Raw genomic sequence first — 14,716 nt, forward strand, 5'->3', positions numbered from 1 at the left:
TTTCACATCTGCTCCTAAACTGTCCTGTTCATAATGTATCAATACATCGAGATTCGACGACAGCAATACTGCCTTAGATCGCTGAACATTTATTTTGGCAGACTGCACCTAACCCAAACCAAGGCAACCCACTCTGTTATATTTGGGATGCCCTGATCATGCCTGTCCTGCACTGGCATCCTTCCCTTGGCAGGCTGTCTAATAGTACCCCAGACACCCTCGGTTCATTGAGTATTCTAGAGAGCAATGCTATGGGTTCTAGCATCTTGCATGCTTGCTCAAAGGCTGTGCTCCCAGGGTTCTATGTTGCCATAAACTCTTCCTTTCAGGGATTCTCATCTCTGGACTAACCCTTCATGGAACTAAATTCCAGGAACCCTGCAAAAATAATCTGTTGCACCTAAGAATAATTTAAAGAAGCTTCATGATATAAAACTGCACTTCTACCACAAATGCATAAAACAGACAAAGGTAATCACTGTTCTTTAGCTGGGCCCACCGTACGGGTCAGTTCAGAGACTGAAACTTGCAGCACCACTAAACACCATGCTGGGAAGACACAGAGGATATGAAATGAATAGAGGAGTGAGTACACGTGGGTGAAAGATGAAAATGGTCATCAATGGAGCTTCAGTGGGAATCAATAAAACAATGTAGTCTTTCTTTGCTGTTTCTCAAAAAACCTTAGTAGAACAAAGTACTTACATCTGTGATTAAACCTCTGAGGAAGTTAGCCTTATGCCGCAGTGGATCATGCACAAGGCCATCACAGAAGGAGACTATCCCATGAGGAAAGTTATGCTGTGCTAACCACGCCACTACCCGCTGCTTTTGCATGTCGGGGCGACCTGTTACGTAGATTATGAGGTAGCCAAGGTCTTGCCAGTGCCTGCAAAAGAAATACAACGATGTAATAGTGTACTTGGCCCTACATCTATATGTAAAGATTAACCTTAAGTGTGAATTTATGTATTTTTCCACCCACTCACCTTACTACATCAACCGCTCCGGCTCGAACTTTGGGGTCGCTCCCCATGATGGACACACTGGCCGCGAACGAGCCATCGATGCTGAATACTACAAATTCACTGGTTTTTGGAAGGACTGTCATGTAGCTGTCTGCAAAGGTATGGTCCCCCCTGAAAAAAGGACAGGTACACTGGTTTAAGGAATGATTGCAGGGTACTGACAGCACACCAATGCATTAAATACTTCATATTTATTTCACTCAAGTTAGGTGCAGATAACATTTTGTCAATACAGTGACCACAACATGCTTGTCTGCAAATGTAGTGGGATGACAGCGTGACTGATGGTTTTTATCCTTACAGCAGATAACAATTCTATTCAGTACCGTACAAAGCTATCAAGCTTGCTCACTAGTCCCAATTAGCCCTCCCTGTGTTTCCATAATCTTTCTCACTTTCCTCCTGATATGCAGCTACGTGCTTTGTAAGTCTGAACTAGTGGTTCAGCAGCACAATGTCTTCCTTTGGCACAAACTTTTCCTTAAGTCTTCTTTAACAAGAGCTTGGTATTTCCACAGACCAACCAGTGCAAAGCATCTTTATAAGTTAATATGAAGATTGTTCTTACACTAACGCGTCCATACAAATATAATTATGAACTGGTTCGTCAGTGCAAAATTGCCTGGTCACCGGTGCAAAACTGCGGATGTACGTTGTTACAACGCATGCTTTTACCACGCATGCTTTTACAACGCAGGTTTTTCAACGCAAGTCGTTACAACGACTTGCGTTGGGGGGTGCTGGATAGTGAATAGTTTAATTTACTATTCCAACTCCAGTCCCCGTGGATAGTAGGGAAGGTGTTGGATAGTAAATTAAACTATTACCTATCCTAGAGTGCCCCCAGCGCAATTCGTTGTAATGACTTGCGTTGAAAAACCTTCTTTGTAAAGGCACTGCGTGGTAAAAGTAGCGTTGTAAAGGATGTTTCCCAAAACTGCTCAGTCATCGAGGCAATGGATGTTAACCTTGCTATTGAGATGCACTGAAGTTGCTAAAATACAAGCTTTTGTGCATTTCTTTTCCAACAAAAGCTGTATGGTTAGAATACCACTATAATTATTAGTCTATTTAATATTATTATTACACTTGAAGAAGTTCAATAACTGTCTAATATGTTATAAATTCAGCCTCATCTGGGACTGTGATACCAAAAGGCCTTGTCGGGGTCAGGAGGCTGTTACTGGGTCTTCTCCAAACATCTGGTTGTTCTGTCCAAATTCCTTGTGGTCCTATGGTATCATACAGAAAGGTGGAGGAACTGATACATTTCAAATGATGGAGTCTTAGCGGCCCTGCTCTTGGAGTCCCATAGTGGCAGGCTAGCTGCAGCAAGGCATGCCTACGCTATTTAATTTTTTTCTACACTGCAGGGCGATGCTGGACATTAAAATGGAACAAGCCCCCCACGGCTTGGAAGAAATTTCCCAGTTCTGAGGGACACTGCTTTTTCATTGTTTATAGGAAAACCTCCTCATTTCCCAGTGAGGGGGTCTATCTTTGTAAAAGGAAGAGTCCCTGCCTAGGAATGGCCGGCTGGTCTGCATTCTATATTTTACCTGAAAAATCTCCCACCTCGTTTTGGTGAAAGTTTCTAATATGTTTGGCAAGCGGACTGTGGGTGGCTTGGCGGAGGCAGTGCCTCAGTGCCACTGTGGCCCACATACTGACTTTTAAATTAGGTCCTTTATTTTGTTCTCCTGAGATGGACAGATCCTCAGTGGATCCATGCCTCTGCTACAGTACAGGTAATGCTGTAAACCGCCGGTATGCCCCCAATGGTTTTGGAAGTATCTGCTCCAAGAACTTGTGGGTTCATCATGCTGGCTTGTAGAAGTGTAAAAAGAACAATTGATGGACGGAATGCTGAACAATGTCAAACATTCACCCGAGATCTGGGCCTAAATCCATCTTTTTCTTGTTCTTTCCACTTTGGACCCAGCCACATGCAAATAAGTCTTGACCCTGCTGCCGATGGGAACAGTCCAACCTGAACTGCCAGGCCTAGGACCGCTTTTGGGGTATCACTACTTATCAACAAGGATAGCTTGAATCCCATTCTGCACATCAATGTTCTATTTGCATTTGTTACCCCAGTGGGATGGGTATGCCCAGGCATGGGTCCTGTGCTCGCCATGCAGCTTGATTCAAGCTATCTTGGCTGATGAGGGATGATACCCTGAAACTGGTCATAGGATGCCTGTTTCCAGTCCAGGGAGGACCTGGCTTGGCAGTTCGGGCTGGACTGTTACCATGGGGAGCAGGGTCAAGACTGATTTGCATATCACTGGGTCCAAACGGATGGGTTTAGGGCCAGATTTCTGACTGGGGGTGAGTGAGTGACATTGTTCAGAATTCCGTCCATCAACTGTTCTTCTGGCTTGTATAAGTGTGGCTGAGTGGTGTGTGTCAAGGGAGCGGCCACAGACCAGGTGACTAGTGTTTTGGATCCCTGGTGTGACTTCTGTGGAAAATGCAATGAAGAACCTGCTGTACGAAGCACAGGTGATAAAGACGGGTGGGGCAGGAGGTAGCATAAGCAAACTGCACAGAGGTCCGTGACAACATATCTGTGCATCTGCATTATAGTGGATGCATGGGCCCACGTGCATTTGCCTACAATATGCATATTGATCGACACGCAACATTCCAGAGAAAAGGGAGTCGTCGCCTACATAAGCTTTACCTCACCTCAATATCCAGAGGTAGGATTTGAATACCGAATGGTTGCTGTTTTGTGTGGCATCAGTGTCAAATCTGTGATCAATATCCACAGCAAATATAAATGCTGCAGAGTGTTTAGTGCCCTTGAGAGTAACAGGAGTATGGCAACTGAAGGGAAACCGTTTACAAACTACTGTAAGAGTACACTTTTGGAACGGTTGACTACATTTTAATGTTTCATTGTCACCATGTTGATATAGCAGACATCATTGCAAAGGTCAAGGCACATCAAGTACAAGTATGTCTAATTAACCAATGTAAATCTTCATTACCAGTGTGATCGAGCATCTCTTTTTATGAAATCCACAAAATGCTCAACAAATTGTTACCAGGGAAGGGTAACTTGATAATTATTGATCCTTTTACCTTTGCCCTGGTACTGGCCACTCTTTTGGTTATCACTGGCAGAGGTCGGGCAGAGTCCCACTGGGATATGCAGCGGTGTGTAACCTGTATAGGAAGGGGACAAAGAGGCCTTGTGGCGCTGCCTTGCCTCTGCATGGATTAAGTGAACCCATTTCATTAATTTGTCTCTCTTTTCTCCCCCTTAGGCCTATTGTAGGCCGTTGAGTAAAGTGCTGATTTGCTTCCACACTTTGGTATACATTTACAAACGCTTTGTGTTACTTTTTTAATGCCGACTTGACGCAAAATGTTGGATTCGTATTTACAATCAAACGATAATCAAGATTTGCGCTGGATTGTAACCTAAAGTAACACAAAGCAGTGTAATGCACTCCCTTACGTTACTTTGCATCAAGGAAACATTCAATGGGTGGTGCAAAGGCGTGCCCCTACATCCACCAATAGATTTTGACGTGCACGAGCAAAGGAGTTTCCCAGGTGACGCTGGTGTCCACATTCATGAATGCACACATTTTCCATCGATGTTGGGTTCAATTAAATTAAATATTACATTGCAATGCACTGGAAAATATCTAGCAAAATTGTGAACTTCACAAAAACCAGTCAGTGTGGAAAATAATTGCACTCATCTCCTGCTTTGTATTTTCCTTTTCTTTCCCTACCCGCATGATGTGTTAAGTAACACATTTATTGTTGACCGTGCAGTGTTACTTCTATAAGATTCTAATAACCTTTGACAAGGTATCTTGGCCTTCTATAGGTGCTGTGCTACAGCAATAGACATTACAATATAGCGTCTCCCTAAAGATCCCTGCGCTGTATAATATGCCTACTGCTAGAGTTTTGAATAATGACCTCTTAACGAGCTTCCCTTTAGTTCAGGAGACATACGAACAATAGTTACTTACCTGTAATCTGTGGTTCTCCAGTATTGGTGTCTTTCATAGATTCACATGCCTGAATCATTCCCCGTCGTTGGAGTGAGAGTCCCACGGTACATAAAAAATCAATAATATGCTATAAATACATAGTAAATACCAATAAAAACAAACCAGGAAGTAAAGTAGCCAAAGCTACAGTAGAAAAAACTTCCACACCTATGACTATCCTAGTCATTTTGTATAGTCCAAAATACAGCCAATCAGGCGCCAGCACCCACCAGAAGGTTCTCCCCAGAGGCTCAGGCACTCAGATTTTCTCGCAAGGAGTGAAGGTAAACCAATATAGCCTAAAAGCCTCTGAGGGGAGGTGGGCGGGTTGCATGTGAATCTATGAAAGACACCAATACTGGAGAACCACAGATTACAGGTAAGTAACTATTGTTCTTCTCCAGTATTAGGGGTGTCTTTCATAGATTCACATGCCTGAATCAGAGTAGCTAGCAGTACATCCGTGCTAGGCATACGCCAATTGTAGTCAAGCTTGTCAGCATATAAGGCATACAACAGTGCAAACTGAAAATACACATATCATTTTAAGCATAGCAGAGTGCAATCATGCAAGCATGTGTAATAAATAGAACATAGGAAGCGTCTGACAGCAGTAAAAGGAGGTGGGAAACAGAGGCTCACCTTAGTTGAAAAGATTCCGTAGCACCGCTCGACCCACAGAAGTATCAGCTTTGCTGGTTGCCTCCAGACAATAATGTCTGGTAAATGTATGGCGACTGGCCCAAGTAGCCGCCCTGCAGATCTGCTGAAGGGGAACTCCGTAGATGACGACATTGCTCTTGTAGAGTGCGCTCTAGGAGCTGCTTGCAATGGTCGTCCTGCTTGTGCATGGCAAAAGGCAATGGCAGAAGATATCCATCTTGCAATAGTCTGTTTAGAAACTGCCAGCCCCTTACGAATTGAACCATAGGTGATGAATAGTTGGTCAGAACTGCGCAAAGTTGATGTTCTCTGCAGATAAAATGTAAGACACCTTTTGACGTCCAGCGTATGCAACGCTCTTTTCGCCGGTGTTTGCGGGTTAGGAAAGAATGACTTTAGAATTATCGGTTCGTTGAGGTGAAAATCCGAAGGTACCTTGGGGATATACTTCGGATTAGTGCGGAGCCTTACAGAGTCACTTGTAAACTGCAGGAAAGGATGGTGAACAGTGAACGCCTGAATATCACTGACTCTCCTGGAGGACGTTAAAGTCAGCAGCAATGATACCTTCCACAAGAGATATTTCAGGTCTGCCTTGTGGATGGGTTCGAATGGGTGACGCATAAGTTGTGCCAGGACCACATTTAGATGCCACGCCGGAGGTGGACGGCGTACTGGAGGGAACATTCTAAAAAGGCCCTTAAAGAATTGTTGTATAATCCTCGCAGAATAAAGGGAATTGGTCCCATCCTGTCGATACCTTGAGATCGCAGCCAGAAAGACCTTCAAGGTTGCGTGAGATAGGCCTGCTCTTGCTAATTGCAGGAAGAAAGGCAGAATCTCCTCCGGCTTTGCTGAAAAAGGGTGAACCCCGGTTGAGCGACACCAGATGCAAAAACGCTTCCATTTAAGACTGTATGTCTTTATGGTAGCGGGCGCCCTTGTCTTGGCCAGAACCTCTTTGCAGTCTTCCGGGATGTTTAGGTGGGCGAACTCACGGTACTCAGGCGCCAGGCCACTAATTTCAATGAAGCTGGATCCAAATGGTACACCTGTCCGTTCTGATTGCTGAGTAAGTTCGGGATTGGATTCAGCTGAATCGGTTCGCACTCCGACAGAAGAAGGAGCTCTGTAAACCAATACTGGCGTGGCCATCTGGGAGCAATTTTCCGCAGGACCTTGGGGACTAGTGGAATCGGTGGAAAAGCGTACGCATATGTCAGAGACCAATCTATTGAAAACGCATTCCCCTGAGAGTTCTGTTGGGGATGCCAGCTTGCGAAGAATTGACATTTGCTGTTGGTCTTTGTTGCAAATAGGTCTAGGTTTGGTCGACCCCACAGGTGAAAGATGCGCACCACTGTCTGCTGATGCAGCTCCCACTCGTGAGTGGAGACCGTCGTCCTGCTGAGTGCGTCTGCCAGGACGTTCTCTGTTCCCGGAACATGCACTGCTTGAAGATTTATGTTGTGCTTTAAAGCCCATGCCCTTAGGTCTTGTGCTTCTTGGGACAGGAGAAGTGATTGTGTTCCTCCCTGCTTGTTGACGTAGTGCATGCTTGTTGTGTTGTCTGTTCTCACCAACACATTGGCATCCTGAATGATTGCACAAAACGCCTTGAGTGCAAGAAAAATGGCTCTCAGTTCCAGACGGTTGATGTGCCACCGCCTTTGTTGAGCAGTCCACTTGCCGCTGATTGTGAGGCCTTGAAGATGCGCTCCACAGCCCTCTAGAGACGCATCTGTAGTGATGGTAAGGCTTGGTGCCTCTTGAAGGAATGCGCACCCCTTCTGGAGATGTCGCTTTTGTGTCCACCAGAGGAGAGAATTCCGCATGAGCGGTGTAATCCTGATGAGATCTTCGAAGGTGCCGGAGACCTGTAGCCACTGTAGGCTCAGTTCTTCCTGAAGCGGTCTCATCCTGAGGCGGCAGTTTGGTATTAATGGGATACAAGAAGATATCATCCCCAGAAAAGACTTGTACAGTCGAACTGAAACTAATCTTCTTGATAGCAGATTCTGCGCCATGTGTTTGATCTTCATTTGCCTTTCCACCGAGACAAAGGCTTGGAGCTTTTGGGTGTCCAATGTTGCTCCTAAGAAAGCTTGTCTTTGAGAAGGTTTCATTTGGGATTTGTCGAGGTTGACGGACAGACCCAGAGACTGAAACAGGTGTAGACACTGTTGTAGATGATAATGTGCAACCTCGCGAGAACTGGCCTTTATAAGGCAGTCGTCTAAAAATGGGAAAATTTGAATTCCCTCCAGCCGGAGGTGCGCCGCCACCGGGGCTAAAACTTTCGTAAATACTCTTGGCGCTGACCGTAGTCCGAAAGGTAGGACCTTGAATTGGTAATCCTTGCCAGCTACCCTGAAGCGCAGGAATTTCCTGTGGCGAGGTAGAATGGGGATATGGAAATATGCATCTTGGAGATCTAAGGTGACCATGAAATCTCCCGCTGCCAAAAGATGTAATATTTCCTGAAGCGATAACATCCTGAATGTTAACTTCTTTAAATACTTGTTTAGAGCGCGAAGATCTAGGATCGGGCGCCACTCTCCGTTTTTCTTCTTTATTAGGAAAAATCTGGAGTAAAACCCCATGCCCCTTATTTTCTGAGGTACACTCTTGATCGCTCCTTTTTTAATCATCAATTTGATTTGGGCAAACAACTCCTTCAAGTGAGCTGGAGGAGGTCCTTTCGGTGGGACATTTGGAGGAAATTTCTCGAATTCTAGTGCATGGCCCCTGGCCACGATCTCCAGGACCCATTTGTCTGACGTTATCGACAGCCAATTTGAGTAAAATTTTGATATTCGTCCTCCAATTTTTTCTCGAGAGTGGGGCTGTGGTGGTGGCAGGTGAAATGTCTCATTGGCGCTTATCCTTTCCACGGTAATTTGTCTTTCACCTGTTTTGGGTATAAATAGACTTTCTCTGGCCATAAGATTGGTAGCGCTGAGTGTGAAAGCGCTGATTGCCCTGTCTGTAGGAGGATTGCTGGTTATATCCACCTCTATTGGAGGGCGATCCCCGTCCTCTCGCTCCTCGAAATGGCTGCTTGCGGAATTGAAGGCTGCTTAAGGATTTCGCTGTTTCCGTATCCTTTTTAATCGTCTGCAAGGCTTCCTCCACTTGGGGGCCAAACAGATATTCACCATTATATGGCATGTCCAATACCTTATTCTGGACGTCTTGTCTGAAGGAAGTGGAACGTAGCCACCCCTGCCTACGGAGGATCGCAGCACCCGCTAGTTGTCGAAAGCCAGTTGAGGCTACATCAACTGCTGAATCAATAATCTCTTCTGAGATTCTTTGGCCTTCTTGTAGGATCTTCAGCGCCTCAGCCTTGGAAGGCTCAGGAAGGAGGTCAATGAACGGTGCGATGTTGGATCACATCTGTCGGTCATATCTTCCCAAGATGGCCAATGAATTAGCCGCTCGAACAGTCGTAGCCGCCATGGTGGAGACGCGCTTCCCAATAGAATCTAGGCGTTTGCCATCTCCGTCCGGCGGAGCTGTAACAGGAAAAGAAGGATTTCTAGCCCTCTTTTGTGCTGCTTGGACAATTACAGAGTCAAGTTTAGGCTGTCCAATAAGGCACGCAGGTGATTTGTCCGGTGCCCTGTACTTTTTCTCCATCCGTGGCAGGACTAGAGGAATGGACGCCGGGGTTGCCATGACCTTAATCCCTTCTTGCCAAATAAAGTTGATGATGGGAATAGACTTGATCTGTTTTCTGGGCTGGTCTTTAAAATCATATAGAAAACAGTCTTGTTCCATGTGTTCCATATTAATATGAAAGCGTTTAGTAGCACGCTCCATCAAAAGGTGGAAACTGCCCACGTCCACCGGCGGTGAAATTTAGACAGTCTGAGGTGAAGGAGAAGGAGTTTGCACCTGGTATTCATCCCACTCCGACTCATCCTGTACCTCTCCTTCTTCTCTTTGATCATCTTCATCCGAAGACTGAACATCCACAGGCTGATCGTGTGGTGGAGGTGAAGAAGGATTTGCTGGTTGAGAAACTGGCAAAGGCGCTTCAGTAGCCGGAGTAACAGGCACCGAGCCTGTAGATTCAGATGGTGGAAACCTTCTATAATAATCATCCAACATATATTGTAAGTTAGTAAATAAAGCAACTGGCACTTGCGAGACAGGGACTCTGTCTACAGGAGACGCCATACGTACAGGTGATTGTATATACTCCTGTTCTTCTTCTTCTTGATATTTTATATTTAACTCAGAAGGACTAGTGGCTGCACCGAATGTCCTTTGAACCACTTCATCCTCACTGTCAAAGTCTAAAAGCTGGTCCGGAACCTGCGACGACGATCTTTGAGGTGAAATATGTAGGGGTGAGAGCTGGAAAGCTGGTTCACGCCTTTGAACTAAAGACTGTTTTGGTGTCAAGAACACCGTAGACGGTGACCAGACTTGCAACGCAGTGCAAGATGACAATTGCGGCGTCGACGGTGCATCCACCGTTGCCGATGAGGCAGACGTCAATGGTTTCGTCGTCGACGGCATAGACTTCGTCGACGAAACAGGCTTCGTCGACGGCACAGGCACAGGCTTCGTCGACGGTATGGACTTCGTCGACAGTACGGACTTCGTCGGCGGAACGAGCTTCGTCGACGGTACAGCCTTCGTCGACGGAATAGACTTCGTCGACGGGACAGGCTTCGTCGACGGATTGGGCTTCGTCGACTGTAGGATCGTCGTCGACGGTATCAGCTTCGTCGATGCCTTCGTCGACGGTGGCAACTTCGTTGACGGTGCGGAGCTCGCCGACGGGCCCGTCGACGGTATCTTCTTCGTCGACGGTAGAGCGTTCAGAGGAGTCGTCGACGAGGCGTCGACGACGGCCGTCGTCGACGATAGAGGTCTAACAGATACATAGACCATAGTTGGTGAAGAATTTGCCGTCGACATGAGCATCTGGGGCTTGGGAGATGAGAATGTCACCGTCGACGTAGATGTAGAGTCGACGGAGGTCTTCGTCGACGATGAGACAGAAGATGGCGTTGTCGACGATAAAGAAACAGTCTGAGGTGAAATTTTGTCAACTGCCTGAGGCAATCTTTTGATGGACCGTTTTTGAGGTGCAGAAGAACCCTCCATATCCTTGCCTGTGGGATTAGCCTTAGAAGTGGAAGGCTTGTCAGATCCCTTAGAAGGTTGAAGTTTTTTAGCAACCTTAGCTCCAGGAGATGGCAATACCTCAGACGCAGGCCTCTTTTTAGACGCTGAAGTGGAACCAGAGGCTATACTGCCAACCTCGGACACAGGATTATCAGAATCCTTAAGCTTTTGTAGCCACAAAAGCAACCAACCCTCTCTGTCTCTGAGCGTCTTCTGAGGAAAAGTCCTGCAGATCTTACAGTCTTTGACTTGGTGATCTGGGTACAGGCAATAAATACATTTCTTGTGGGGGTCCTCTTTAAAAAGCCTAAGCTTACCACAAGAATCACAGGCTCTAAACAGAGATTTCTTTGAAGACCTCCTTGAAGAAAAGATCCAAAAGGAAGAAAGAGAAGAAAAACTGAGCAGAGCTCAGGGAGACTCCCTTCACACGACGTGGGGTAGAAAATCTGAGAGCCTGAGCCTCTGGGGAGAACCTTCTGGTGGGTGCTGGCGCCTGATTGGCTGTATTTTGGACTATACAAAATGACTAGGATAGTCATAGGTGTGGAAGTTTTTTCTACTGTAGCTTTGGCTACTTTACTTCCTGGTTTGTTTTTATTGGTATTTACTATGTATTTATAGCATATTATTGCTTTTTTATGTACCGTGGGACTCCCACTCCGACGACGGGGAATGATTCAGGCATGTGAATCTATGAAAGACACCCCTAATACTGGAGAACAAGGTTACTCCTTATCAGTGCTACATTTTCTGCTAGCAACAGAGTACCTACTAATTGCTATCAGGAACAACACCAATATAAAAGGGTACCCTTAGACCAAAATATTTATAAAGTAGCAGCGAAAGCAAACAATGGTTTGGTCATCTCTTATGAAGCGTAGACAGCAATCCCTGAAATAGTGCAAACCATACAACCTAATGGCAAAGTCTCTGGCTTCTTACTGAACATGGATACAACTGAGGTATCAACCATTATATAAACGATGCAACTCATTCATGTACGGTGATCTCCTTATCCTTGTGATATGTGCCGAGTGAACTGTCGCGGAGGTGTATTTAAATTCAGATTGAACCAGTAGAAAGTGGTAAAGTACAACTTGATATGGTTGTGCTGAAAAGGGATGCAAACCAAAATCTTATTCCAGACTGTCCTCGGTCATCATAATCAAAACAAAACGGTTAAGACAAATTATTCTAGAAACATACTTATAGATACTAGATATGCTTTATTACAGCTAGACAAGAGGGGTTTATAGATCTCAAAATCTACCCTAGCTCTGCTATGGTGTAACCTGTGACTAGTGGATGTCTCTTAGTCTCTGGCTGTCCTGCCTCTAAATCTTATAGACTCCTCCCACCTATTAAGTCCTACCATATCTTGGGCCTCATTTATGAGGCCTTGCGTCAGTTTTGCGCTTCCGATGCGTCACTTTTTATGACGCATTGTCGGCGTAAAACATGCCTCCTGTTGCGCACTATTTACAAAGTGACGCATCTAAGCAGATGCGTCACTTTGTAAACCCCTGCGCTACATTATACCTGCGTCAGGTATAATGTATGCAGGGGGGCGATCCCCCGCAAAAAAGCCTCGTAGAAGTGACGCAGTGAAATCTATGAGATTTCACTGCGTCACTTCTAGGACGCCGTTGCGTCAAAATCTTGCGCCTGCCTCACAGCAGGCGTAAGACTGACGCAGGCTCTTTCACATGGGTCTTGCCCCATGTGAAAGGATGCATTGCTGGAGTTGCGTCACTTCTGTGACACACCCCAGCAATGCGTCACTTTTGCGCTTACACATACGTCAGAAATACTGACGTATCTGTAACTCCTTGCGACATGATGCTTCATACATTAAATATGACGCATCAGGTATGTCGCAAGGAGTGTGCACTGAGAAGTGACGCATCGCTGCTTTCACGCAGCGATGCGTCATTTCTCATAATGTGGCCCCTTGAGTTTAAAATAAATGGAATGATTCTCAGTTTGCCATGGCCCTAAACCCATTTTCAGAAACACAGTAGAGCTCCCTCTGTAAATATTCAAGTTCAGCAAAAGATCACTTTCATACTATTACAGTGCAGATACTGGTCAATCCACTGGGGTAACTGGTCACCAGATTATTTAAGTTAGCACTTTTATGGTCAGACAAGTGTGGAAAATGCCATGAATCTAAAGGGGACATGTATCTTGAGGTGGATGAATGTAAGGTTGTTTTCCTTATATGGTCTTGGATCGAATCATACTTAAAAACATTATTGATACCTACATACCTGTTCTCAGCAAGTATTGCACTTCTAAACTCCTTAACTTGACAGCCTATTACAGTATATCACAAAAATAGGCTTGCATATCGAGAGAATTAATTTACTTACATGTAACTACGGATCACCAGGGTATTTTTCATGTTCCAATGCTTGAATCATTTATTCAATCTCATGGTGATTGAGGCAAGATCGAACCGGTTGCAAGAGAAAAGGTAAAACTTGATATGGTTGTGATGAAATGGTATGCAAAGCAAAATCTTGACACCAGAGACAGAAACATTTTCGTTTGGCCTGATAAGTCTTTTGGAAGAGGCCCTGGCTTGAGTTAAGCTATATTGTCAGAACTGTAGAAACTCCAAATGCTCAGGGATGTTGGATTGTGATGCAGGACTTGCCTTTTTTCTCTTAAAAGAAGATTGTAATGTTTCCCTAGAGGGATAGATGAAGCTTCTTAGAGAAGTAGATAGGAGAACATTGACTAGTAAGCCGAGGTTGGGGCAATAAGGATCAGCCGGTAAGGTTCCTCTTGATTTTGCTGAGAACCCTCTGTATGAGAGGAAGCTGAGGAAAAGTGTATGTTCAGGTCTTGTACCATGACATCAAGAAACACATTTCCGTTGATCTCGAATGCAACTCCCTGCTGGTGAAGTACTGGCATTTCCTGTTTAATGGTGTCACAAACATGATCCCATTGAAAAACCATCCTCCCTGTTAAATGTTGATTCAACTCCCATTCGTGTTCTGATTCAGGAGACGCTCTCGGCTCTAATGAGAGCATCCACCAAAGTTTCCTAATCCTTAAGAGCTATTCTGTTCTCAGTGTGGCCCCTTTCTTTTATTTCCCAGTCCCAAAGAACTAGTACATTTTCCAACCTTGAAAGGAAAAATTGCCATTGCCAATCAGGGGGCGCTGTGCTGTGCAAAGATGGGTTTCAGTATCGGCGCTTATTGACTTGCATCGCTATCGAATTGGGTTTAGAATGTCCAAAGAGACATGCAAAATATATCACATGCAAAATACATCACAGGACCAAACCAAATATGCAATATTAGTCTAGTCATGTCAATATGCTAATCTATTATAGTCATGTTAATATGCTAACATGCAATGACTCCAATTTCTTCAAAACAGATTAAGTCATAGAAACATTTCTGAATGTAAAACAATTCATTTCTTCGTGGTTGATATCACAATAAACAATAGTGAAGAAGACAAAGTGCTCAAGTGAAGATGCAGTGATACATATATACAATGAAGGCGCGCCAAAGGCTAGCCCATCTGCGCCTGTCCGTTTTGGTGGCCCGCCTGCCACCAAAGATACATTATTGCCGAACTCTACACCCTCGACCCCAGGCGCAGCAACAAATACTGCCATTGCGCTGACCCACGCTCAACGGTCGGACCTTTCACCTACACCCTCTGCCACAGGACCACTGTAACTGACGAACCACACACTGACCACCTGGTATATCCTCCCTGCCCTAGAACACCACCTCCACCATGAAATCCATCCACTCAGGAGCTCCCACACACCAATGCCTGCACCACATCTTCATCCCCGAAAACCAAAGGTTCGTCCAGAAACTCACCATC

The 14,716-nt window shown here is 45.2% G+C and overlaps 1 protein-coding gene across 8 annotated transcripts in view; it reads right to left on the reverse strand.

The window, feature by feature from the left end:
* The window catches only part of PITPNM2 (phosphatidylinositol transfer protein membrane associated 2), a 1,093,290-nt gene that overhangs the window by 35,346 nt on the left and 1,043,228 nt on the right, over positions 1 to 14,716 (reverse strand). For all 8 annotated transcript variants that reach the window (XM_078667590.1, XM_078667587.1, XM_078667588.1 and 5 more), the window contains 2 exons: positions 990 to 1,139; positions 706 to 889 (listed from right to left, as the gene is read on the reverse strand). In XM_078667590.1, coding sequence (XP_078523716.1) covers positions 706 to 889; positions 990 to 1,139 — 334 coding nt within the window. The remainder of the gene's footprint in view (positions 1 to 705; positions 890 to 989; positions 1,140 to 14,716) is intronic.

Source organism: Lissotriton helveticus, chromosome 11, assembly GCF_964261635.1.
Source record: "Lissotriton helveticus chromosome 11, aLisHel1.1, whole genome shotgun sequence".
Taxonomy (NCBI): Eukaryota; Metazoa; Chordata; class Amphibia; order Caudata; family Salamandridae; genus Lissotriton; species Lissotriton helveticus.